General features: G+C 39.6%; 1 protein-coding gene across 1 annotated transcript in view; it reads right to left on the bottom strand.

Annotated features, from left to right (window-relative positions):
- The window catches only part of KIF20B (kinesin family member 20B), a 29144-nt gene extending 20583 nt beyond the window's left edge, over positions 1–8561 (bottom strand). The window contains exons 1-12 of the mRNA XM_058029257.1: positions 8406–8561; positions 7859–7945; positions 7618–7734; positions 7287–7425; positions 6743–6927; positions 5020–5068; positions 4181–4375; positions 3193–3304; positions 2684–2755; positions 2107–2253; positions 1502–1664; positions 305–559 (exon numbers count right to left, since the gene is read on the bottom strand). Of these exons, the coding sequence (XP_057885240.1) occupies positions 305–559; positions 1502–1664; positions 2107–2253; positions 2684–2755; positions 3193–3304; positions 4181–4375; positions 5020–5068; positions 6743–6927; positions 7287–7425; positions 7618–7734; positions 7859–7945; positions 8406–8561 (1677 nt within the window). The remainder of the gene's footprint in view (positions 1–304; positions 560–1501; positions 1665–2106; positions 2254–2683; positions 2756–3192; positions 3305–4180; positions 4376–5019; positions 5069–6742; positions 6928–7286; positions 7426–7617; positions 7735–7858; positions 7946–8405) is intronic.
- Positions 8562–27346: the final 18785 nt, after the last annotated feature.

Here is a 27346-nt window from a genome sequence, read left to right as displayed (position 1 = left end):
GCTCAAAAATAGGTAATATCTTCTGTGTATTGCCCACAGGATACCAAAAGAAGAGAAAGTCAAATCTTCAACTTTTACTGCTCAGTTTGCACTTCGACAAATTTCATATTTTCCCCACAATAAGCACCAAGTAATCCCATCTGTAGTTCCAAACACTGGATTTAGGTAGAATTAGGTAATGAGGGGGGTAGGAAAAAAAAAATAAAAATAAAAAAAAAAAAAGGGTGAGATGGAGGAAACCAGAAGGATACATTGCTTAAAGACTCCATACTATAATTATTCTTAAAGCAGCCCCGGCACATACTGTATATTTTTCTTTGGCAATAACAATCTGATTTCCTTCATTTTCCTGCTCTGCTTCTTCTCTTGAGACACTGGGCTGTTCCTCCATCTCATCATCATCATCTTCAAACACATCTTCCAAGGTTCTGTCCCATAGGATTGTAGCTCTTTTCCTTGGGATTGGCATTCTAGTGACGTTAAGCAGTGATGATTCTCCTGCCAATTTCTGGCCAAATGACTGATCTTGGGGAAGAATAGATGTGTCCATAACTAAAACCTACCCAGAAAAAATCAAGAACAAAGTTATTGGTATTTTTTAAAGCTTCATTGGTACTGTAAAGACCTGCTGTACTCTCCCAGTTATCTATCCTCTGTTCAGAGTCACTCTTAGACCAGTTTCCAGTTAGAGCACAAAGTTGTCACATTATAGTCTAACCCCTCTCTGGGTTCCAGGAACACCAAGTCTCACTCACTGGATAACCTACAAGAGGCAGCAACAGACTGTCCATTTCCTGCACGTTGAGTTTCCAGTTGCATTACATCAACACCATCCCACAAAAATCTATTTCTTTCACAGCTCTATAACCACTACAGTCTGCTCCTTCTGGTATTGTACTTAACCTGCCCAAATTCCAAAGACATGGACTTAACTGTTAACAAAACCTTTGCATGGCTTTCATTAAAGTTACAGCACTGATCCTCCACACTTACATCCTCCAACTTTGCCAAAGTTACATCACTGCACTTACTCCTTACTGACTCTGATTCCACTTTCCCACTGAAGCCTCTATGAACATAAAGATGACCTTTCACATTCTTTGGTGCTCAATCTATTTTATCAGTCCTTCAGATGAGCAATATTCCAAGTTAAGATAGCAATAGTATATAGGACACCTAGAAGTGAGAGCATATTGTATCTGCAGGAGAAATTTACCCAGATCTCAGGAAAATTCTTCCAAATACAATAAGTTTCTTATTAGGCTCCCATGTTTCATGGGAGTTCCAAATTTTCAATAGATGCTTCCACCCCCATGCTCCAAAGGAATAAAAAATCCCAATAAAGTCTTTTTAAAATCTACAGGAGATAAAGCTCAACCCAGTGTATGACTGCAGTACAAGACAACACTAGTAACTAAATTCATATTCCTAAAGTGAGAAAACCTGCTCTTTAAAGCAAATCAAAGTTACTGATCATCAAGATCGACTACAACACACTTACTTCTTGTGCAATGGCAGAGAACTTCAGCACATTGAGTGTTTCCTCATAGGCTGATGCACATTTGCTGATGTTTACTATCATGTACACCTTCCCCTTTCCACTGAAAAATCCTTGAAGGAAATGAGTTAACTTACTTTCCCGAAAGGGTATGTGCTGCTGCAACCTTTCAAAGACAAATGAACAGGTGATCAGAAACTGTGTAAATTCCAGTCACTGTAAGAACTATCCAGCCTGAAGACTTCACAGTTTTACTCTTACTATGGCACTAGTAACAAAGGTGTTTTAAATATAAGTTTTAAATTTATATTTATTCCAAAGTTTGTTTGATAAGCCAAGCTCAGAACAAGTAAGTAAAATCACTAACCTCTATGATAGCATGTTTAAAGGATGTTACAATTTAAGTTATTTAACTAAAAAGCAAAACAAGGCAAGTTTAAAGATAACTTTTGTATATCAACAAGACTCCAGTATAGATGTCAGAAATCTATACATTTTTTCTACCAAAAATTTAAGTGCTACTATTGTATATTTTAAACAATAGCTTTTAAACAATGCAGGCAACACCTAAAAACCACAACCAGCTGGCAATTCATGAAAGGACTTACTTTGACTGTTGACAGTTCTTGAGAGCATTAATACACTTGCCCAGAGTCAGGAGAGAGGTATTTATATTTCCACTCTCCTTCAATCTGTCACCCTCATTGCGGGTCTTGGTATATCTTTCAGAACCAGCAAGATCACACAATGACAATCTGCAAGCAGACAAAGAAAAACTCACTGTATTTACCTTAAAGATGCACTAATTATTCACTTTTAAAAATGATCACTTTTCCTCATCCTTCTCAAGTTTGCTTCCCTAAAAAGTTTCCCACTGTTTTCTGCTAAATATTTATTTGCCCAACACGCTTCCTATTTCACCCTACCCACCACCTCTTCATCCCCTTCCTTCTGGGGACTGGCATGAGTCCAGGAGTAAAGAAGTCTGGCAGAACCTTGTGCTGAGCAGAGGTGACAACAGCACTGACACCTGCTGGCTTGAGGAGAGGGCCAAGTACTGCATGAGGGTGGAAGTGGGGAGCCACCACACATGCAGGAGGCTCTGCCAGTGAGCACTGGGTGCAGCACCAACACACCAACCTGGAGTAGCTGACAACTGCATCATGAGAAACAGACTGAACTTACTCATTGACTCGGGTCACCCTTGGTATTCCTGAATCTTCAATTTTCAGTAGTTTAACTGTGAATATGCTGTGACTAAAAGGAGAAATTGAAATCAGCAGAGAAGTAACAAAGTAGATCAATACTTTCAAAGTATTTTTAGCCTCCACAACATCTGTTCAAAATGTTGTTTGGTCTGTGAACACATCTAAGCATACACAATCAGTTACAAACTTTTAAAGAGATGTTTATGCAGCATGTATTTTGATTTTTCTTCAGATATGTAGATAAGTGTTTTTGTATAGTATTTGATAAAATAGTGTGAGCTTTCATACAGGTTCACCCTACTGAAGAATTGAATCCCTTTGGCTTAAGCCATTGTGCCACACACTACTGAAGGACACCAAACCTGAATCTAGAAATCTAGACCTGGTTAAAGCCTCTTCCTTTCCTAGAAACCATAAGCCATGTTCTAGTTTCTCCTTCCTCCCACCCATCGTCCTATGCCCAGTGCTACTCAAAATGTCTCTTACCTTCTGCTGGAGGAATTATTTAGTTTCGTGCTTGCAATACTCTGGCGTTTCAACCCCAGTTTTAGAAGTCTAAAAGCTTCTTTAGAGTCAGAAATCTGAACCCACTGTAGATCTTTAGGAAGAAGAAATATGATAATTTTTTAGATAACATTACCAAAATAAGTATTATGGGGATAATGTATGCACAGCAAGGACACTACATTTACTTGAGGCATAGAAACATTTTACTGCATCTGCTTCAGACAGAAGTTACATGATGACAAATCAGATCAAAATGCCTCCTCTCTCACAGGAAAGGAAGGGCAAGTACATCACCTAATTTCATCATTCTATTAGCATGTTAAATATATTCCATTCAAATTAGGTGAGCAACCTTAGCCTGAGTCCAGACAAGTCAAAAAAGTAGGGTCTAATATGAGTAGAAAGTCCTGTAGTCTTATTCAGCAAGACAGAATTCTACCTTCTAAATTCTAAAATAAAGAACAGCTTCTTCAATTCATACCACAGTTGAGGGGGGGAAAGGGAGGAAGGGGAAATCATATGGATATCTTTCAGGACCATCAACTAAACTGAAAAAAATTAGAAGCATTTTGCCTGCAATATGATGACCATATGTCTAAAGTCTGCTTCTCTACTAGAAAATACTGAAAAAATCCCAGAAACAAAAATCTAAAAAATGTTTGAGCCAATTACGAATACTGTTAAGAACTAACGACCTCTTTTTAAGGAAATGGAAAAAAATCAAACCCCTAAAAACTTGTAATTTGTTTCCAATATTTCTCCCATTTCAAAGAAATATCAGGGCAGTGAAGTGCAGAGGCTTTTAACAGTTTCAGTCAAGAGAAAAGATAAAACAGTATTGAAAACAGGGATACTTCTAAGTATGTAGATTGTAATAATTTTGTGATTGAGTTTTCTAATCTAAACATCATGACACTTAGACCAACTTTTCAAATTACATTTGGCAATTTGCAAGGTATTTATTCACCTTTCACAAAAGAACATCCCTTGATGTCTTGAGCAAGGCGGAGTGTTTTTCTTTTCTTGTCATTTGACATAGGAATCAGTAGATCATAAAAACATTCGTTGTAAATCTCAAAAAATGAAACCCAGACAGAAAATTTGATGTAGCTTCTTGCAGTTGTGATAGATTGTTCCAAGTCTTGTGAGCTATCTTCCAAATCTGCCAAGTACAAAATATTGCAAATATAAACCTAGTGAGCTTCATTAAAAAAAAAAAAGTAAAAACTGATATAACAAACCTTCTAAAAACCACTCAAAATCTAAAATTCATTTAAAAAATCCATTTAAGTTCCCACCCCATTTCTTAAATATATAAGTTAAGCATATGAGTTCCAGATATTTTCAAGAGACACCTACTCTACTGCTTCCTTTTTCACTTTCAACTTCTATCAACCACATAAAGCTTGGTTAGTCAAATCTCTTCAACATCTTTAAAATGAACTGACAAGACTTCATTTTGACTTTTTAGAGTAAACCTAGTATTTAGGTAGTTTTTTCATTCCTAGAATTAAGTTTATATAATTACATAGAGGTACTCTAAAAGCCAGTCAGGATACCACTAGGACCCACAGCATAAGTGGTACTACTTTTCTTTGCTAGAACTTCAGCTCATTTAAGGCCTGTTTAGATACTCTTCTAACCATTTTATCCTTGTTTTCTGCCCAGATTATTTGCTCACTATCCAATTCACAGGCATATAAAATTGACAAGAAGTCATTTTATTAGCATACACCACAAGTCAGTTATTGACCTTAAAATGGCTTATTTGCCAGATTTAACTGCAAAACTTTATATAAAACATACCCTTAGAATCCACAGGTGCTGTGTCCCTAGTGTTAATCTGGTGGTCTACCTGCAAAAGAAAACAAACTTTGAAATACACTAATTTTGCCAGTAAAGTTATTTCTAACAGCTCTATGGTATTACTAGATGGGAACACAGCTTGGGTGCAGTATGCCAATGGCAAGGCCCTGGTTACACACCAGGTCTAGTGCAATAATTGGTTCCATATGTTTCCAGCTTACTTGGCTAACCCCTGGAAGTAAGAGGTAAATGTAGAACACTCATTCACTTAAAATCTGAAATGAGCAACTCACTGCTTCAAGATACATGTTCAAAATAAGTGACAGAGTTGAAATAAAGCCCAGGTTTTACTAAGAGAAAGACAATTTTCTTTTGCTATTAAAAAAGTAAACCAAATAATTATAGCTAGAGCTTTGGAGTTTCATATATACACTCCTTTCCCAGTCTTGGTTTTGGTTAGCTAGGTTTTTTTTAGACACAGAACTGCAAATTGGATTTCATTTCTTTAGGCACTTCATCTACTGAAATAAGTATGCTTAAGAGAATTGACATGAAATAAAAAACAGGTATGGTTTGGTTCAGGTTTCTTTAGTGTTCTGTCAAGAGTATACTTCATAATAAATTTTTTCAAATAAAAATTTTAGGTATTAGGTTTTACACATATAAACACCCACACAAACCTCTGTTGCAGCAGATGCAAACTTTGCCAGCAAATTTGTAGGTTTAAGTGCTGCTCTTATGAACAGTTTCAGAAACTAGAAGGTGGATTCAAACACACTCAACAGGTTTTTCTCAAGTCCCTTCTGAAGGCTGACAGAGCTAGATGTAACTTAGTCCTGTGCTTCTGAAGTGAAGACAGAATTTTGCTGCCACCTACCTGCCACACTGGAGCCCAATGGACAAAAACCAAGGCAACAGATACACACATTCTTTTTTCCTTTCAACACTAGCTATTATAACTTAGCATACCACAAGGGAAATGCTTAATTCTTTTTGTAAAAAAAAAAAAAAATACTTTTCTAGTTCCAAACCCCCATATATGCTGAGTTTTATTTTACATTATTCCACTCACTTCAGGATTAGAGGACATCAAGAAAAAGGTATGGTTATACAAAGTAAAAATTCCCCATAACTGTAACTGGACTTAATAGCTTTAGAATTGCAGTCAGCTTCTAAAACTGGAGTGTTTCTGGACTGCTCAACAGTGAACTGTAAGAAAAAAACCCAACAGAAACCCATCTTTAATTCAAACTGTTAAGTCCACAGTTTATATAGCTCTGCTGCTTCAAACAGATTTATGCTTCCTTTAAGGATATTTGTCCAACTGAAAGGGCAACAACCACAAAATTATTCATTTCTTTCAAGTATTCTGAAAGACCCTATGTTGTTTAAAGGATCAGACCTACTAGCATTCCCACAGATATAACTGAATGAAAATAGTCCCTTATTTATTAAGGATCAGTAATCCCAGAGGATACATTATTAAGTGCCCAAGGTACAGGAAAAACAGTACAGGAGTACTGAGCCACAAGACAAAACTGCCCAGGAACAGGGGCCATCAGCTCTACTGCTCACTTCACTGCTAGTCTGAATGGTTGGCTGCCAGCAAATAGACACATCCATGGTTAAATACAGCCAGCATTCTCATCCCACTGCAAATGAAGAACATGGAGCTGTCTAAAGATGCATGTACTCATCAATATAGAAAGAAGGGCTCCTCTACCTCTTTTATTAGACGAAGTAATGAATTTTTAATGGCAGTTTCTTCTCTCACTTGGTTTTCAGTCAGCTTTATATAATCTCTACACCGATAGGGTTTGAGATCCATTGCTGTGTACAGCTTTCCTTGAATACTTTTAAACAACATATCCATAGTCCTTGGCAGAATACCACCATCATCCTCTGTCCCTGAAAGAATATACAGAAGAAAAATCCAGTTATTACAAGGTATACAGAAAAATGAGGACAGAAAGATAATATAAATCTCAAGGCATACACAAAAAGTTTGAAGACAACTTACAGCATGAAGCAGTGGAGTTTACTTTTTATTCTCAAGGTAACAGAAATGTCATTAAAGAGTTTTAAAAAGTATTTGGCTTTCAAGAACAGCTCATGCTCTATATCAGTAATAGGTACAACAAAAAAGAAAAACTACTGGAGTATTTTACACAAGCTTAGCCTTAAGGGAAAACAAAACAAAAAAAAACCACCCATGACCAACAGACATTTGATAAAGACTTGATTTATTTTGCATTATCTACTTTTACCTTGGAAAGTGTAAGTTTTCCCAGCATTTGTTACACCATATGTAAAAACTAGACGATTATATCCATCTAGGAAATCTTGCACTGGTTGCTTCATGGTACCTTCAAAGAATTCTTCTTGGGTTGTTTCAGGTCCAAACACCTGAGTATTACCAAGAAATAGTTATATTTTGAGCAATTATCGGAGACTTTTAAAGAATCTTTTAAATTCTGTTAGTTTATAATCTTGAAGACTATAAAGTCAAAAAATACAGTTTGCTTGGTATTCAATATTGTAAGTTAAAATAATCTGTACTAGAAAGAATTCACAAACATTTAAAGGCAACTTATTTACTTGTGAAAAAGTGAACTTCTGTAACGTTGGTCCTGAAGTTTTTTCACTTAGTCGACTCAAATAATGTTGGGGGGGCTTCAGTACAATATTTGTTGAGTCTTCAAGTGAAACACAGTCCTATTAAAAGGAAACAAGCAATACAGGCATGAAGAGACCACAAAGCACTCAGCTTACAGGAAAAACAAGCAAAAAACCCCACAAAACAAATTTTAAGTACTTTTAAACTAAATAAATGTCACACCTGTGATCCATTTTCTCTTTCCAATGATGTAAATGGCCTGATACGCAGGCAAACCTGTATGTGTCCCTTAGAATCCAAACTGCTCCTCTTAAAAGAAAACACCAGAAAACAACAGTTAGAAATTTGGTTATTTTCTTGATAGTTAGCACATGAAACAAGTTTTATTGAATCCAGATGTTTTTAACAGACTTATTTGATAACATGGGGATCAAAACTACTTCACTAGATTAGCTTGGACAAGTGCTTCAGCCCCAGCAGAAGCTTGCTGTTCTACGTTAATCTTGCAGCACATTTATGTAAACACTGCATTCAGACCAACAAAAACATTGTATAAACTGGCAACCAGCCTCATTCACAGAAAACTGATGTGCCCAATAGGGCATCAATGCACTGCCACACAACTTAGTCTAAACCCTAAGCATCTTTCAAACTAAAAAATAACAAAGAAGCTTTTAATCTTCCCAGTAAAATTCTGACTATTCCTACTTATGAAATGATTAAACTTATGTTTTAAAAAATAAATATCCAAACAGTAAAGTTTTCTTACCTGGCTTGTGTCTGAGTCCGAAGAAACCAAAGAAAATTCTGAGGAGAGATCTGTTTTAATATCTTCCAAACGTACTGGTCCTGCTCTGGGAGATGGCTCAATGCTGGCAATATAGGATGGTCGGTAGAACTTCCCATTATCCAAAACTGGGTCCATTCTGCAAGATAAAATAAAACTATGTTGTGCTCCCTGATAATATAACATATAATATAGCATATATATATATATATATATATATATATATATATATATATATATATATATATAAAATAGTATGTATATATATATATATTAAAAATATAATACACATTGCCATGCCCAGGCTACAGCAAAGCATATCAATTTTTTTACTAAATACTAATGGAGAACATACAGTTCATTAAAGGAATGGGCAGAGTAGGATTGGTTCAAAACCCTTTTTCTCAAGAAAAGTGTTGGTTTCGTGCCTATAATGAAGTCCCATTTCCCCCAGCATAAAACCTGAGATGTATCTGCATTTCAGTGTCAAAACACTTAAGGGCTCAGTTTTCCTATGTAAAAGCCAGACACAACTTTAAGCAGTTAGACAAATGCCACCAGGCTGCAAACAAGATAAAACTATACATAAACTAAGCACCAATGTTTACTTTCTAATCTAATGTTTCTTCTAACCTAATTTATTTTTGGCCTAGCATCTGTATCAAAACCAGCAAAAACTTGGCCTGAAATATCATCATGGCTCGAAAAAAGACTGACCTGAGAATAAGCTACAGTTGGAAAGAAACATACCTGTGCTGTCACGATCTGGAAGTCTCATTCATCAGCTACACAAAGGCACGCTGCAAAACCCTTATCAGTCCTTCACAGGAAACATATTTATTAGATGACTGGCATTTTAATTGCTTTAAATCTAAGCTTAAAGTGCGATTTGTCAAGATTATGCTCTCATTCTGTATCTTTTTCTTAAGAAGTCCAAGACAAACATTAAGCTGTGTACACAAGGCCAGAGCTGTAAGTGTTCACAGAGCCCAGCGGTCAGAACAGCGAGGTTCAAGCCCTTACAGGGTGGCTCAGCCCAAGGTGCAGAATTCCACGTTGAGTCACCCTGTAAACACTGCAGGCATTTACATGCGAACAACTGTACTGCCCAGCTGCAGGCACCAAAAGGCACTCGTGTCCCGGGATGTGTTATTGCAAGCCTGCTAACCGTGGCAATAGAATTTAGAGCTGTAAAAGACCCCCTCAAAGAAGGGGACCCCCAGGGCCCACACAGCAAAGCCACAGCTCACATACAGCCCGTGGTGCTGCCAGGCAGCAAGACAAACGGCAGAAAGAGCTCCAAACCACACAGTGAGGCTGGCAACTTGCATGAAAGCTAAAGCAACAGCCCTAACACCTAAAAAAACCCCCAAAAAAACCAACAAAAAAACCCCAACTTTCTTCTCTTTAGGTATCAACCTTTCACTTGCAGGCTCTGCGCTATTTGCCTGTTCTTACGGGACACAACCAGGGCGGCTTTGGCAGCAGCACAGCAGGAGTTACCCAGGCCCTACTGAAAACTGCTCACACGCCACAGCCCCTCCCGCGTAACCGGGATGGCAGCGGGTCCCCCGCCACAGAGACCACTCACACCGCTTCACGGTCCCCACGACCCCCGAATCACAAGCACCGCGACCCCTCTGCCAGCGAGGGCCCCACGGCCCGGCCCCGGCGCCGCTCACCTGCCCGGCCCGGCCGCCGCTGGACTCGCGCTCCGCTCCAGCCGCGGCTTCTTTTCGAATCCGACCAATGGCAGCGCACGGCGCCGCGCGGCCTCCTGGGCGTACGGCGCTGCCGCGGCGCAGGGCTCGACGGGAAGTGTAGTCCCGGAGGGGGGGCTGCCTATCCCGGTTTGCCCTCGGGCGGCGGCTGCGCCCCGCTGGGTCGGGGCGCCCGGGGCGGCTGTGCCGAGGCTGCGGCCACACGGGGCCGGGTCGGAGCGCCCGAGGCGGCTGTGCCGAGGCTGCGGCCACACGGGGCCGCCAGCGCCCGGCCCCCAGCGCCACTGGGACCTCGGCTGCCGCGGGAAGGCGCCCTGGCCCCGCCGGGCCTGTGTCAGGCGCGGCAGAAGGACGAGTGTAAGTCGGAGCTTGCCGGGGCTCCGGGTGATTCCAGCCCTTCTTCTGTTTGTTTGTGAACAGGACAATCATTGTTTGCAGGTGGTGAGAGGGAAGAGGCCGGTGACCTGCTCGATGCCTTGTACCAGAGCAGGGATCAGCCGCATTGGGAAACTCCCGGTGTAAGGTCAGGATGTGCTGGAGCCGTGCCCTGGGTTCCAGTCCTGGCAAATGAAAGCTGTGGAAGACACTTAGTGTGGTACCTTTGTTTAAAAAGCTTCCCAAGGCAGAAATTGTTGTTGGGTGCCAGGTTTGCATGATGGGCATTTCATTTCTTAATCAGCAATGAGAGGAATTCTTTGGCTTTATGTTTGAAACAATGTTGTAATGCAAGTGAGATCATCGGTTTCTGCAATGTCAGGGTATGGAAATGTACAGAATTTGGTGACAAAAATCAACATGAGTTTCTATTTAGAATCAGACAGAAATTCTTTGAACTTTAATAAGAAATGTCTGCCAGTTTTGAATTGAAATAAAAGGACAAGTAACTTGAAAGTAGTCAGTATCTGCCAAAATTAAATGTTTGTTTTTCATTTGAAGAAAAGACAGCCAGCAAAAGCAAGAAATTCTATAAAGGGATAATTCTACACCGATTATGTATCAGCTGCTTTCATGAGGTTGTCTTTAACATTAAATCCTATCTTTCCTTAAATAGAGTCTGTATCGTATCAGTAAAAGAGGTATAGTGAAGGATTTCAGTTCGGTTGTAGGCCACATTGTAACAGTTGGTTTGTTTTAACAGCAGAAAATGATGCAATACTGAATTTGAAATTGTTTGCTAGCAAAACTGAAAAGCTCTTGAAATCATACTGTAAAAGTCCAGGTAAGGTTTTAAAAATAATGTTGGTTTCTGTCTTAAATAGAATACAAACTACTGAACTTGCCTAATGCCAAAACACCTTTTTCATACCATGAGAGGACTAAGAATGCCTCTGAAAATAAGGTAAAAAAATAGCTTCTGGGAGAAAATATGAAAGTTGCTGTATTCTGGTTGTTGGAAAAGAAAACCAAAGATCTGGGAATATTTCCTAAAAACATTGGGTCTATGACCTGCAGAACATCATTTTTGCTAAGTTGGGGCATCACAAGGCTCCTTGTACAGGCAATATTTGATTTTGTTTGAATTCTGGATTTCTGAAACTGTTTTTATGATACTACATGCACTGCCTAAGTTAAACTGGAATCTCAAAGGACTCCCATCAGGATACTGAAAGGGCAGACCAAACCTGACATGTGTTCCCAGCCTCACGCAAGCCATGGTGAAGAAAACATTAGGTCAGCATAACCAATCCAGCCTGCTTTGGAGTGGGAGATGGTGAAACTCCATCTATGTAAATAAGCTTTATGGCTTTCTACCAAAATATTCTTAATTGGTTTGTGCAAGAACACCAGTTACAACAAAAATACCTGCTGCTAAAACAGCATTCAGTAACTCATTCACCCCTGAAATTTGATTATGTTTCTTTTCAAATTCTTTACAAGTTGTGTAGCACGTTTGGCACTCACAAGAGGAAAAGATTTTTGTAAAGGACTTGTTAGAAACTTATGTTCATTGTATTTGAGACAGGATTCAGAAGTTGTGGATAGTCTGCTCATGACAGTGAGATGATGCCCTATGAGACAGCACATCTCAGCTTGCTTTTGCATTGCTGTCAGAAGTAATTAGAGACACAGCAACACTCCCCAGCATCCTTCAGCACATCTGAGTGGCAGCCAAACCAGAGGTGGCTTCAGTTTCTTGGTGCTCAACTCACCTTTCCCAGGGAATTGCCAAGTGCTTGAGTTTTCTCTCATCACCCTTGGTTCTGCTGTGCTTCCCCTGCCCTGACAGTGCTGCCTCCCATCCTGGGTGCAGGCCAGGTTCTTCTGCAGGGGCCATTTGGAGCTGACTGCAAGAGCACTCCTGTTCCTTGTCACTGAGATACCTTGGAGGAGAGTGGTGCACTGTGCAATCCTCCTGGGAGCCTGCCAGCCCTTTTGAATTCCTGTCTTTCAGAGCAGTGCATGTCATTTATCCTGTTCCTGGCACAGTCTGGTGCATGCATTGCACACTTTCATTTGATCCTGCACCCTCATTGCCCCACTCTCATCAGTTGCCTTCAGGCTTCTAATGCACACACAGCTGATTCTATGGACTCATAACATTGCAGGCTGTTGATTCACATTTTTTTCTTTAGCTATGTAGGTGTGTTTCCCTTTATTATCTGTTTTAAGTAATGAGCTACTTCTTCAGTCTCATGGAAGGCTTTGCCCCAGGGACAGGTGGCACTGGGACAGAGATCTCTGGTGCTGGACTAAGAGGAGCAGCTGGCTGAGACATCAGGCCCCCCTCTCTGGGGGAGGCAGGAGCTTTGTGTCCTCAGTCTGCAAATGCTGCTGCTGTTTTATAGCCAGGGCTACAGCTGAGTACTTGTGGGGTTTCAAGGGGGGTAGGAGGAAACCTTCTGGAAAGAGCTCACAGATGGTCATGAGGCTATTCCTTGGAGGTGCTCTAGGAATATAAAATACTATCTGGAAAAAGAATCATAGGCTCACTGCAAAAATGGGCCTTCAGGGGTGTATTCAAACATGAGAGAGCCAGGGCCTGGAAAGGAAAGAAGGAAAGGTCACTGATGGGCAGCTGGAGGCACCTAAACCTGCTGCTTATGCCTTAAAGCTTGTCCTCTGGACACTGCCATGCTTGTGCTTCTCACAGATGCAGAGAGGCCACCTGGTCCCATGCTGGTGTTTTATGTAATGAAAACGTGCCACATGTGCTCAACATACCATTTTTAAATCTTCAAAGCTTCACATTAAAATCTGTGCATGGTAAACAGAGTATTGCTCCTTCAGCAAGAGCTGGGTTGTCTTAGATAGGAGGAGATTTGAAATATGTTTTCTGAGATGTATTTCTTTCACTTTGCATAATTCAAGACTTTATCTTTGGAAAGAGTGCAGTTGAAATAAAAAAAGCTGTTTCTGTGTCTTCCTGTTTCTCCCCCCACCCTCTGGAATTCCTTCCATCCCTCTTTGAATTATTGCATCATTCTCTGATGAACCAAAGAGATCATTTCAGCTGTAACCAACCTTTAAATTGTAATTAAGCCAAAAACTTTCAGTAATTCTATGTAATGCTTTAATTCAAATAATCATTGTTTTGAAGGTCAGATCTTGTATTTTGAAATCAGAACCTTCTACCTGTCATAAATGGTAAGAAGTGTTTTCACATTGTGACACAGGTATTTGTCCTGTAAATGTATCAGCTGTTTTTTCTGACTAATAGTCATATGGTGAAATGGTGTAGTTAGTTTTTAGGGGTTTAAGATATGTGCATTCAATAATAAAACTATTTTTAATATAACAATATGTAATAGAATGATAAATAAGAATATAATTAATAAAATATACTGTCAAAATTTTATTCTGTGAAATTTTGTGTATTTTTATGAGAAAATATGACTACTCTTAAATTGTGTGCTGTGTGATTTTTAGGAGCAAGTGTGCATAGATGGCTTTTCCACAGCCAAATGTAGCCTGTGGGGCATTTGTTGTGCCCCAATAAATGAGCACCAGCCCAGCTAGCTGGGTTGTGATCATGCTGAATCCTGTAAACGAGGCATTTTTGAGTTACTGGTAATCACATCATTGGAAATCTTGCCAGAGAATCCATGAGCAGGAAGACTGATGGCTGGTATTGAATAGTTGGTTAATATTCTTTCCTCCTAGTCAGCATTATACTGTTACCTCAGGACATAGTCTTAGAAATGGCTCTACAGGTGGAATAATAAATTGAATATTGTACGTAGAGTAAATCAGGATGAGCTTTGGTACTGTTTTCCCATAGTCTGGATCTTGCATCTTAGTTTTCCTGTGGATTTCAATTTCTTAAAACCTTTTGTCATAAAAATTGAGTTGTATTGTTGATACAGAAGATACAGTCCAGAAACACTGACTACTTCAGGAAATTTATTTTTATGTATGTTGTTTATATTTCATGAAGGGTATTTGAAATGTGCATCCAGCTTGTCTTTGGTTTCTTGAAATGCCTAAATGCCTCCTCCTGCTACTATTATTATTATTATTATTATTATTATTATTATTATTATTATTATTATTATTATTATTATTATTATTATTTCTTCTAAAGCTATGCCTCAGTTCTGCAATGATTTGCATAATGTATTTTTACCTTACAGGTCCAAGTCTGAGCCCAGGTATGTTGCCACTTTTTTGTATACATGATGTTAACTATTTTATTTGCAGACAGTGTGCTAGCTCCAGGTTAAGGGCTGGAGATGCATTCCAAATCTTATTAATAAAACTTTATTTCTCCCCATGTGTTATTGATTCTTTTTCAATCATCTGCTGAGCTGTATAAATACCAACAAGGGTAACTATAATTTAAGGTAAAATCTCAGGGTTGGCTTTCCCTAAAATGAAACATATGTTTGAGTTTTATTTCAATTGAGGTTTCAGAAATTTTACTTCAATTCCAAGCTGCTTATGGAAATTCTTCATGGCATTCTTCAAGCTTTAATCCCTAGTATTACTTTTTGAAGAATATTGCTAGGGAATTTTTTTGTAGTGCTATGTAAGATGCAGGCTCTAAATAGCTGTCTAATGGTCCCAGAACCTTCAGAACAGCCCCAGAAAACTTTACCAAAGACATTCTGTTAAAAGGTACATTCTCAATTGTTACTCTATCATCTTACTAAAAGCTTAACAAGATAAATAAATTGGAACATGAATTCAATACTTAACTAGAGTAATGCAATTCTGAAATAGGAAAACTGGCCAAGATACCACTAAATATATATCAGATATATAACTTTTGGGTGAAGAAGCTGAAAGAATTCCAGTAAAGGAATGCATACAAACATCTGTAAGTTCTCTCTGTAGAAGCCAGAGGACTGGACAATTCTGTGTCTCAGAAATAAAAGGTTCCTGTAAAAGAAGTGGATCAAGAGCAAGAAGTTTACTGCTCAAATAACATGGGCTAAATCCAAGGAGCAGACCATGTTATAGTGTAGTGTTACTCATCTTGCTGGCTCTGACACCCAAGACAGTTTCTTTTCTTCTTGCCAAATGTCAACCATCTGTGTTGATCTCAGGAATTAGTGCCATTCCCTGACATTATGTCCCTTTCCTTGGAATGTCACCCTGGCTCTGGGCACTCAGGACTTCTGCTCTTACTCACGTGAAGATGTGACTGGAGTGGGAAGGTCACACCACTGACCTTTTTTAACTTGAGCTTCCTGTACAGCCTGTGCTGAGAGACGCTCAGAATGGACTCAGGCCTAGGTTAAATTCTTGACCTACATGGTACAGCTAAGCTATGTAATTGTAACCCAAATTACCCTTTGGAGGAGCCTTGCTTTCTTCACTAGCCTCTTAGCTTAGATATCAAAATTAATGTCTCATTTTGGGGAACATGGTTATCCTACAGCATGATAAAAGGGCAAGGAATGAACATTGAGAAAAACCAATTTCTTAACCAGTGACATACCTTGAAAGGACTGGAAAATAATGATTCTTTGACAATAGCAAATGGCCAGGACTTACATTTGACTGAATTACCAGCGGCCATTGGCCATCCTGGAGGAAAAACAAACAGAAGGCAGAGAATAATACATGCTAGACATCTGCCCTGCACAGAACAAAACCACAATCCTGAATAGAACAGCCTGCATTTGTACCATGCAACTGGACTGCAGTGCTCCTTGCAGAGAAACACAGTCTTCTTCACTCAAAGTGGACTAGCAGATGAAAGGCTATGAAAACTCAAGAAGTCTCAGTTCTTCTCAAAGGGTGGATTAATGAGCAGTTAACTTGGTTTTTGGCACATTCTTATGCCATTATTTTTAGCCAAATCAGCCAGTACATCTGTGTGGCCAAACAGATGGTGGGGCAGCAGAAGAGCAGGCAGAAATGCTGGTGGTACAGGAGGGCAGGGCTGCTTCTCTTGTGTTAGGCAGTCTTGGCAAGGCTAAAATGTTTGTAAAGTTGCATATTTGGCAATTCTTCAGCAAGGACTCAAATATGCAGGTGCCTGCCTGGATTGCAGCCTTTGAGCATATCCGGACTTGCAGAGTTAGACAGTTTTCCCAAAGGTAGTTTAACGTCTTGTTCTCAATTTGATGCTGCCCTGCTTGATGTTGTCACAACATGCTGCAGCCAAGGATAAGCAGAGTTTTGAAATGTATCACGCTTCCTTACTGAAACTTTATTCAATAAGGTGAAACTGAAATCTGAAGAAACTGAAAGGTTGAGGGCTACTAAGCACTGGCTGATCTGACCATCGGTAGTCAGAATAAACCCTGTCTTGCAAAAATGGAGAGGTAAACGGTGAAATCCCATTGTTGCTAATTCAGTTTTGTGCATCTGAATTTTCCTGTCTTGTTTAAAAAAATTATAGGATCTGACTTCAGTTTCAGTCAAGTGCTTTGTACAGTGTTGCCAAGTACTGTCTCACTGCCCCAGTACATTGTCTGTGTGGACCACTGAAGAACACACATGCATTTAAAAATTACTGTGAGATCCTTCTGGGTGAAAGGCATTACAAAAATGAGATAATTATTTCAACATTTGATCCAGATATTCTATGTAAAGCACATTTTGACATTATAAAAAGAACCAAAGCATTTAAAGATTTGGGGGGAAGAGAGGAGTCCTTTTTATTTTTAAGGATAATATTAGTATGAAATTAAAAATGAGTCATACTCTAACTAATTTCTAACTTGGTGACTCATGCTCTTGGCAAACTAATTATCCAAGACAAGTGACTCAGGAATAGATGCTATAGTTTTATGGTTATTGCTGTTACAACTAAACATGAGGCGTGATTTTGGGTTTATAAAATGTAGCTATATCCTGCAATTTATGCCACAGTGCTGGTTGAGGGCGTATTATGCATGCAGATTTCTTCAATCTGACCTGTTTTTTTCCTTTTGAGGTAGGATGTGTAGCTAGCTTCTGGGTGTCTGAAGCAGCCATGGACACCAGGAATCTCAGGAGTATATTTGGACAAGGAAAATCTAATCTGGTATGTATTTCTTTCCATCCAGGAATGGGTAAAGCCTCATCACAGGGGCATTTCTCTGATTAAACTGTTCACTTCAGATTCTTAATAAATTGTTTGATGAAAATTATTGATCTGGAGATGATGGGAAGATTCATATTTGCTTAGGATGAATATAGTACCAGGCTGTTAGCTGTAATCCTCTCTCTGTTTTGTTTCTTTTTCTTTCCATGCCCTCCCCGCTCCTCCTTGGCTACAGTCTATAAATTACTAGCACAGTGCAGGTCTGATCTGATGAAACCACAACTAATGCCACTGGCCTGCCTCTGATGGGAAGGGAACCCAGACTATAAATTTAGGATTTCTGGCCTCTGAATAGTCAAGTCTGTTGCTCGTTGTTCCCTTTGTTTCTGTTCTTCCTCTGTATTATTAACTCCCATTGAAGTTCAGTGTTACTGTTTCCTGGGAACCCAGTTTCATTTGGGTGTACATACAATCTAAAGAAGTCACGTTACCTCCATGGTGGGAGTTCATCCTGCAACAAAAATAGACAACAAATTTGTTTTACTAGTTCTGAATGATTTTCAGCTGAAGCAATGAAAAGGACAGTCAGGCATATATATTCTAGTGAAAAGTTCATGGTTCTCAACTATGATTTTTCAATTGAGAATTTAAGTTTATAGTAACATTAGAAATTAATCATAATTATTGCAGATACCTATACAGCTTTATTCTCAAGAAAGTAGGCTATTTTTTGGAATACCTGAAATTATTCCTGTAGTGACATAGGAGAATATCTTAAGCAAGCTGCACTGAATAGTAGTTTGTGTTCTCTTTCTCTTGTTTGGTTGTAAGTGTAGCGGACAACAGATGAAATAATTATTGACGCAGAGAATAACACAAATCATGTCAAATGGACTTCAAACACCGTGCTTTGGGGTCAATTACCTGTGTGCCTGGAACTTTGATCACGCTGGTGAATGGCCAGATGACATAACTTGGGTGGATGTACATGCAAAGATAAATAGGCAGCTTTTCATTGAATTTTCAAGCAGAACAAGAAATGTCAGTGAAGTGAAAACGTGTGTTTCTAATATGCTCAAGGAACTTCAACAAAGGAAGCTAATACTGATGAATTAATTTGCTGAAACTGCAAGCAAGGGGATTTGTTTGTTTGGTATTTAAACTTAAATGGATCCTGTTTCCAATAAGCAGCATGAAGGGGGTGTATTTCCAGGGCACTGCCATGCCAAATGGAAGAAAGCGTGTTCTCTGCCTGATGAAATGTAAGTTTGACTGCTAATCAGCCTGCCTAATGCACTGCTAGATTAATAGCCCATTTTCCTGAGAATTCAGCTTCTGGGGAACTGAAGCTGTTTTTTTTGTTTTTAAAGAAAATTAAGATATTCTGATGTTTTTCAAATAGAAGTCTTTCAGATTTCCATTTCAGCACTGACCCTGCCAAGGCAAATGAGTTAAAAATCTGAGAATGACTCTGGAATTCTGCTACTAATTTTTTCAGTTGAGGGGCATGGACATTGAAATTTCTGGTTTGGGTCAAACTAATCCAAATATAGCTTTCATTTTGGAAGTGAGACCTTTCTGCAAGTTCTTTCTCAGCTCTCTTGCTACTTTTTATTTTAGCACTATGGCTTTTTTTTTTCTTTAGATGGAAGGTGAGAAGAGCAGTTATTCACAGTTTGTAAAGGGTTTGAAGATCTGTGTGCACAGAGCACTATGTAGGTGAAAATTATTTAAATTCAGAACTATGTTTTTTTCTTGTGTCAGTCTGTGACTGAAGTCAATCTGCTTATAATCAAATCTAAACTTGGTTGGTGATTAGGGGTGGTGACTTTGGGGATTTTTGTTTTAATCACAGACTTTCTAGTTCACTGAAATTAGGGTTCCAGCCTGATTTCTCTCTGCAGATAAGGGAAAGATAAGTGTTTTTTTCTTAGTGTTTTCATTAATTGTTTGTCTTTGCTGTTCCTATGAAAAATAGTCATGATGAGTCCATCACTGGTGCTTTTTGCATTTGCTTTAAAATATGGGAATGAATTTGTTCTAAAAATGACTTTGTCTATGTATGTCAGTAAATGTTCTGGAAGTATCTAAGGTCTGAAAATTGATGATGATTAGGAGGTCATAAATCAGACAACTTTATTTTTTGTTTAGGATTTTAGGTCACACATATTAATTTCAGCTTGTATCAGGTTGCAGTTGTGCCTGTGAATGAAGACTAATGTCATATTTGTGGGCATTATGTTATGTGCAGTCCATGACTACTGATGCCTCATAACCACTGCATCAGTATTTTTCTTATACCTTTATCTGCTGTGGTATGTATACCTTCCTTCCTGATCTACTTGGTCTGCTTGTTCTCAATCTGTTTTTTTGGGTTTTTTTGTGTGTGTGTTTTGGGTTTTTGTTTGGTTGATTTTTGTTTGATTGGTTTTGGTTTTTGATTTGGTTTCCCCTTTCCTTCTAAGAGGAAATGGAATGAAGATATGATACATGTCCCCTCTGATATATTAATTAAATTTTATAAATTAAGAGAAAGCAAATCAGTTGGTGCTTACTACTTTCAGAGCAGTCAGGAAACAAGAATGAGAGATAGATGTCTTTGCTGTATCAGTTCTCTTTTCAGTGGATATACAAAGGTTTAGTAAACTGAAGAAAAAGTATCTTTGTCTCCTGTCCTACAGGAGATACACAAGGCTTTTGTTTTCTCATTCCATGTGTGAGATCACTGGCACCAAATGAGCTTCTTTATCTTTATCTTTGGCATCCATGTCAAAATGAAGGATAAATGCAATAAATTTGGTTAGCAGTGTTCATGAGACAAGGAGTCTGATTTACTCTTTTGGGTTGAAAAGAACAATAAATGTGTATAATCAGAGCTTTAAATGTGAGTGTGAAAGTAACGTCCCTGGGTATTATGCTGTATGTTACAAGATATAAAATCTTTTGTGCTACATGGTACTTGGCATATGTTTCTTAGACATGTCCATGTTAATAATTGATCCAAAGAACTTGTTCTGATCACCCATATGGTACCTTTGAGTCTTAAATTCCCATTAGACCAAGCATGTGTTTGTATTAGATATGTTTTATTACAATTAAACAAATATTTTGGTGACACTAAGATCCCTGCAATGAAATACGAATTGCCTCCTATGCAGGAGAGACCCTGAAGTTGCTTTGAATATATCTAATGGATAAAAGATAAGTTCTATAATTACAGTGTAATTTTTTTTAGTGTATACGTAGTTTGTATTGACCTTGTGAAAGCCTAAAAGCTCTAAATTGGCTTCTTAAACATAATAAAATGCACAGCACAGAACATACTTACTTAAAGGTCAAGTCAGTAGTTCAAGAAATATTCAGAAGATGTAACTATAGCAGACCTATTCAATGCTAGCATAAGGTTCTTTCCCTTTTTTGTTACCAGGTAGTTGGTGCATTTAAGGACAAATTTGTCATTTGTAGCATAGCTCCTTCCTACACAAGACTCATTCTTTGTAAACATAGATTACAAAGCTATTTTAAAAAATAATAGCATTTTGTGTATTATTTTCTGTGATTGCAGCTTATACTCACAAGGACATACTAAATGTTTTTTTAGCCTAAACAGATCTTTGGTTTATCTGTCTGAAAGCACATATTCTACTGAATTTTTAGCTCCAGGTGTGTTGTGGTATTTGGACTTAAACCCTGTGCTTAAATGTTCTTTCAGACATAACGCTTCCTTGCTACTGGAAAAATACTGATGGTGTGGTGTGTTTCCATTTTACAGTAATTCCCATCCCTGGGTTAGTTTAAAAGAAGGAAAATTAAACCTCTGTGTCCTTTCTAGGCTCTGTTGGACACTGTGTGTTCCCTCCTGAGTTAGAGGAGTAAGCCAGTTTTGTCTGCATTGGAGGTATGTGTGTGCAGCTAGAATAGTTTAAAGAGATGCCTTTTTTATCTCTTCCAAAACACAGGCATAGGAAGTCAGATTCCCTGTTGTTACCTGATTCATTTTCATTCATATCTATGGATATGAATATCCATGGAAATTTCATGGATTTTCAGCATTTAAGCTTCGGGAGTAGAGACCAATACAAGTAAAGTCCCTTGTGCAGCTGACTGTTGATAGGAGAATCAGTTTCTCTTCCTCTTTAGACGTGGCAGTGCTGAATAAGGATGAGGTAGTCTTTTGTACTTGACAGCCATTCATTCTTTCAAAGTGCTTGTTGTGAAACTATCACTTACCTCCTGGTTGCATGGTGAAGGACCACGTGAAAATGCTGAGTTGAAAAGAAAGTGAAGTCATTGAGCTGAACAAAACCAGTATGTATACATACATGAGGGTAATTATCTGTGGGGGAGCAATCAGAGCAAAGGCCATTGGTTTCTCTACTAAGTGCTCTGCCACTTGTTGCAATAATTTATTTTTTTATGATGATGATGAACATTATTTCTCAATCAGTGGGTTGTGTACAAAATGTTTTCCAATCACATTTTGTATATTTAAGTTTGATAGTTTAAGATAAGCAGCAGTACACTGAGCCAAATTCTTGTGTACAAGGTAGACTTTATGGGGCAAAGGAGAGTGCACTGGAAGTGAGTTTTTTAGCATTTTACATACCTAAGAGTTTGGATCCATTACCTGTTTGTTTTCTTTTTTAAAAAGTTCTCTGCAGAATAGAAACTGTGGCATGGAAAAAAAAAGATTATTCACCTCCAACAGCTGCTTTATCTTCACTGTCTGGTGCTAGTAAGAAGCAACCAAGGACCCTATATGCTACTTATGTGGGGGATTTTATTTGAAATGTCTGAACTAAGGCACTTACATTTTCTGTTTCCTGTAAAAGAACAGCACCAACAGCTCTTTAACTGCCAGGGATCAGTTAAAGTTGGAGAGGGTAAGTGTGAACTAAGTTATAATTGTCCAGTTGGACATAGAAACAGAGGTATTGGCAGGGAGGGCTTTAGAGAGAAGGTTATCACTGCTTTGTGACTGCAGCATGCTTTTTTTCAGCTGGGATGAAAGACAGCAACCACAATCCCTAACCTCATCTCAGAACTGCCAGAGGAGAACTGTAGAAACCACTTGGACTGCTGCAAAGTCTGGCTGCAGGGATGGGCAAGATGGTAAGACCAGCCTACACCTATGTCCCCTTCTGACCCTTATTCCCTAGTTTGGCTTGTTTAATAGATGTGTAAGTCATCTATTACACAGGCACACAGTGATTGGAAAAGAGGGGACAGAGGAGAGAGTTACATTAGATGTTGTTAGGAAGAAATTCTTTACTCAGAGGATAGTGGGGCACTGGAAAAGGTTGTCCAAACAAGTTGTGGGTGCCCTACTCGTGGGAGCGTTCAAGCCAGATTGGATGGGGCCCTGAGCAACCTGATCTGGTGGGTGGAATCCCTCTACATGGCAGGGGTTTGGAACTAAATGGTACTTTAGGTCCCTTCCACCCCAAACAATTTTATGTCTTAGTCCAGACAGCATTCTAGGTAGCATCCATGCTGCCTTGCCTGGCCACTGAGCTTGGCACTTGGGCTAGGAGATCTATCTATGCCCTATTTGTCATCAACAAAGAGAAAGAACATTACTCCTCAGGGCTGTTCAGGCTGCCAAAGCAACATTCCAGCTTAGGCAGGGAGCCTTTTTCCATGTTTCTCTCCCCTGATGAAAGTGAGGGGGAGATGAGCTTCCCCTTTGTGCAGGGCTTTTCTTCATGACACCAACAGGTTTTCTTTAAGTGCCACAGAAGGCATAATTGAAAAAAGCCTGTACTAATAGGTGGGTGAAAAGGGAAGGAACTGATGGTCTCAATAGCATCTTTCTTGGCCTCAATCTGACAAAGATTTAGGCATGTGACTAAATTTATGCTATTCATTTCCTCTGTCATCTGCAGTTTCCCCTCTCAGATGCACTAGTGTTTGGGGAAGCAGAATTCTCATGTGAGCTAGCTGTTGTTAATAAGACTTCCTTAGCTTTCCTGAGTCACACCAATAATTCCAGAGGTCCTTATGTTCATTTTAAATACTCTGACATTGCACTTTACAGATAAGAATTTTACACAGTTTTAGAGCTGTTCTGTCCCATTTGATTTACACATCTATCACTTTTCATTACGTAGTTATGTTTGATCATTGGTCTTCTAGCCCTGCAATTTATGAGAAAAAGAAATTGAAAAAAACATGTGTCTACCAAAGGTCCTGCATACACCAAAACAGTATGGGTGTTTTCCAGTTAAGAAGAGAAATTGAGAAGAAATACCAGACTCTTAGACTTGGCACTTTCTATTTGATATGGACAATATGTGAATATACCTAAAACAAATCAACAGTATCTTTTTTTTTTGTGAGGAATATTCTAAATAGTTAATTTATTCTGCTTTACTGCATTTGCTTATTTCAAAGAGGAAAAATTGAGTAAGAACTAGTATAACTGGCCTGCAGTACAGAAACAGGATAAACATGAAAATAATTTGAATAGAAATATAAACAGGAATGGCAGAGTGCCAGCAAGTGCTTGAATATAAATCCTCAGGCAGCTATAGCAGAAGTCTCTTTGCTTACATTCTTTGCATTGCATAAAACAGTCTGTGTAGTTTGAGAAGCTATGTTCATGTGTCTCATTACCACTTCTCTCCAAAATAAAGCCAAACCTTTATAGCTGGTTAGGTTTGAATTAGAATAACACCACTGGTGCTCTGTAAGATTTTTTTTGTTGTTGTTTTTGGATAACAGATTTACATGTGGACTGCACCTGTTTGATACTTATTTTAGCTTAGCCTTAGGCCCCAGATATAGGAGTCGCATGGAATGAAGGAGGGAGATATAACCCTCAGAGGTTCCTAAAAAATTTGAAGCCAGGTTGCCTGATGATAATATGCCTGAAAGGGTGGTGTGGTGTGTTTTGTTTGTTTGTTTGTTTTTTCCAGTTCCATTGGTTTTGAAACTGTCACACCTGGAGCACAGCACACAGTATCCTAACTGCAAGGGAGTCAGTAGTTGCTGAAACTGACAGAGTTAGAGAATTACACACTTGCCCTCTGTGTTTATAAACAAATAAAAAGAGGTGAGAGAAAGCTGAGTGTCCAAAGCACAGGCAGGTATGAAATAATCCATGAAGTGTTCGCTGTGCAAATGTATAATATGCAGTGAGTCAGTACAGCAGACTTGTTCAGTGATCTAAGGTCATTTGTATCTTGGATTGTTAAGCATACAATGTATTTGTAGTCTTTTCCTACCAGATTGCTGACTTACAGTGAGATATATAGAAAATATTTTAAAATATAAACTAGGACCTTCCACCTGCTTCAGTTGAAGAAGAAAGACTGAAATCTGGAGTAAATGTTAATTGTGCAAGGACTGAAGTCATCCTTGACTTTGTTTGTCAATATTGCACCTAGATTCTATTTAGATTGTCTTACAAGTTTAACTGAAAACTGAACTGGCAAACAGGGTTTGTTTAGAAAGCTAGGGTAAAAGGAAGGGGAAAAATTTACTTTAGTTGCACCAAGGTTTTAGAAATTTCATTTGTAATGCATGTCATGACTTCATTGACAGATTTTATACGTTCCAGTCCACTTCTGTCTGTGGCATAATAGTGCAAAATTAACAGCAAATGTTAGGGAAATACTTACTTGGAAATAAAGGATTGGAAGGAACTTCAGAAAGGTGCCTTCTCCTTGCTTCAAGTCTGGATCAGTTCTACATAAACCATTTGTCCACAAATATTTAGTTTCTCCTAAAACCATCAATGAACAGTCAAGTCCTCCGGTTCAGTCTAATCCTTGTCTAAGTTCACGCTAGGAAATGTCTGCCTCCAGTGGAAAGTAAATTTCCCTTCCTGCAGTTGGACTTACGACTTTTCTTATTTCTCAACAACTGTGATGATTTCCTTTGCTGCTACCTGTTCCAGAATGCATACCCCTTCAAATCTTTCATTTCACAGAGTAAAACTTGATGTTTTCATTTCATTCTGTTTGTTATTCCAGAAGTTTTTTAGAAGCCTAAAACTGGACACAGTACTTGAGTACAGTATTCCAGTGAGTCAATGGAAAGACTATTCTGCTAGCAAAAGGAAATTTACGTGTGCTATTGAAGGTGCTCTTGCTTTTGTTGGAGTAAGGTAAAAAGTTGCCACCTTTCAGCTGAGATACAGTAACTGCTGGTGTGTCTGCTCCCAGCAAATGCAGAGACAATCAACAGGTTTGATCTCCTGTTCCATATGGGGCTGGCTGTATGTGCAGTTTCTGTGAGAAGGGACAACTGTTACCAGCTGGGGACAGTAGCAGCAAGGATTCCTCATGCCCTAAGAGGTTAGACTTGACAATTTCATAAAGTGTACCCAGCCAGCTGCCTAGATCTGCTGTCAAATGGCATGAAGGTCTCTGCCAGTCCAGGCAGCAGCCTTCTGCTTTGTAGTTTAAACATAATCAGGTAAGTTAGGGACTTGTCAAGGAATTCCACAGTTTTGGAAGCACTAAGTCCCCATGTAGCAGTAAATGTTTGTAGCCTGTCTTCCTTCTTACCCTCTTCAGGGCAATCACTTTTGGGCTGGTAATTACCAGCGCTTATGCATAAGAATATTAAGAAAACCCAAAGTATTTAAATAATCTTCAGAATATTACTTGCAGGTTTTTAGGAAGAAAATTTTACTTTGTTCTCAAACACTCTTTCTTCATTTTCCCAACTTGGTGTGCATGTTTTTCTGTTGCTTGCTTCCAGTTACCTAAATAAAATGTTCTGGTCCCAGCCAAGAAGTGGAGAGAATGACAGATTACCTCTCATAAAGCAGTTTCTTAATGCAGTGCTCCTGGAGGCAGTGATAATAGTTCTGAATTCTTAGTACGTGTTTTACCATGGAGGCCCCATGTCCTGTACTAATTCTAGGTGTAAGAAGGAGTCACTATGAAACGTGTTTTTGCTTTAAGGACAAATATGCATATCGTGACTGGCAGTTTGTATAAAGAAATGACCTTCACGTGCAGAGCAAAATTCAATTAGTGTTTCTTTTCGAGCCTGCACATGACACTAGAGCACAGCTCACCCAGTTTCCATTCCAACCAGATAGTTGATATATTCCATTTAGAAAATGCATTTTTGCACTTGGATATCTCAGCGGTCAGAGAATAAATCACAGTCACAAGATTATCAGTGCTGTGCAGGGAAAGCCAAGATACTAAAAAAGCAGGAGGTCAAACACATTCAAGGTCACACTAGTCCCTATAAGCTGTTGAGTGACACGTGACAATATGGACAAAAAGTTGAGCGTTCGTAGACAAAAACCTGAACGTTCCTACCGATGCCTAAGTAACTTTGTGTGAGGTGCAAGGCGTACCTGGGAGCGCACGCACCGAGGCCTCCGACACAGATACCTGAGTCACTGAGTGTGCGCCATGGTACGCCGAGGCCAAACTGACCCGGCAGCCGGTGCCGGGGGCAGCCTGCTCAGCGTGCGCCAGTGAGCGGGGTCGCGGGAGCGGGGCCACGCCGCAGCGGCACCGGGGGCAGCTGGCGGTGCCCGTGCCCCGCCGCCCGCTCGGGCGCGCTCCCGGGGCCGCCGGCGGAGCCCGCAGGTGCGGGGCGCGGCGCCGGGAGCGCGCACGTTGCCCGGGCGGGGGGGGTCGCCGCGTCCCCTGCGAGGGCGGCGGCCGCCCCTCTGCAGCGCGCTGCGGGCAGGACGCCTGCGCCGTGCGGGGGGGGGGCGGGCGCCGCATCCCAGCGCTCGGAGCTGCGGGCGCCGGCATGAGCCGAGGCTTCGCCGCGCCCAGCCCGACCTGAGCCGGGAGACAAAGGGGAGA

Source organism: Melospiza georgiana, chromosome 8, assembly GCF_028018845.1.
Source record: "Melospiza georgiana isolate bMelGeo1 chromosome 8, bMelGeo1.pri, whole genome shotgun sequence".
Classification (NCBI taxonomy): Eukaryota; Metazoa; Chordata; class Aves; order Passeriformes; family Passerellidae; genus Melospiza; species Melospiza georgiana.
This window is presented reverse-complemented; position numbering and strand designations above follow the sequence as displayed.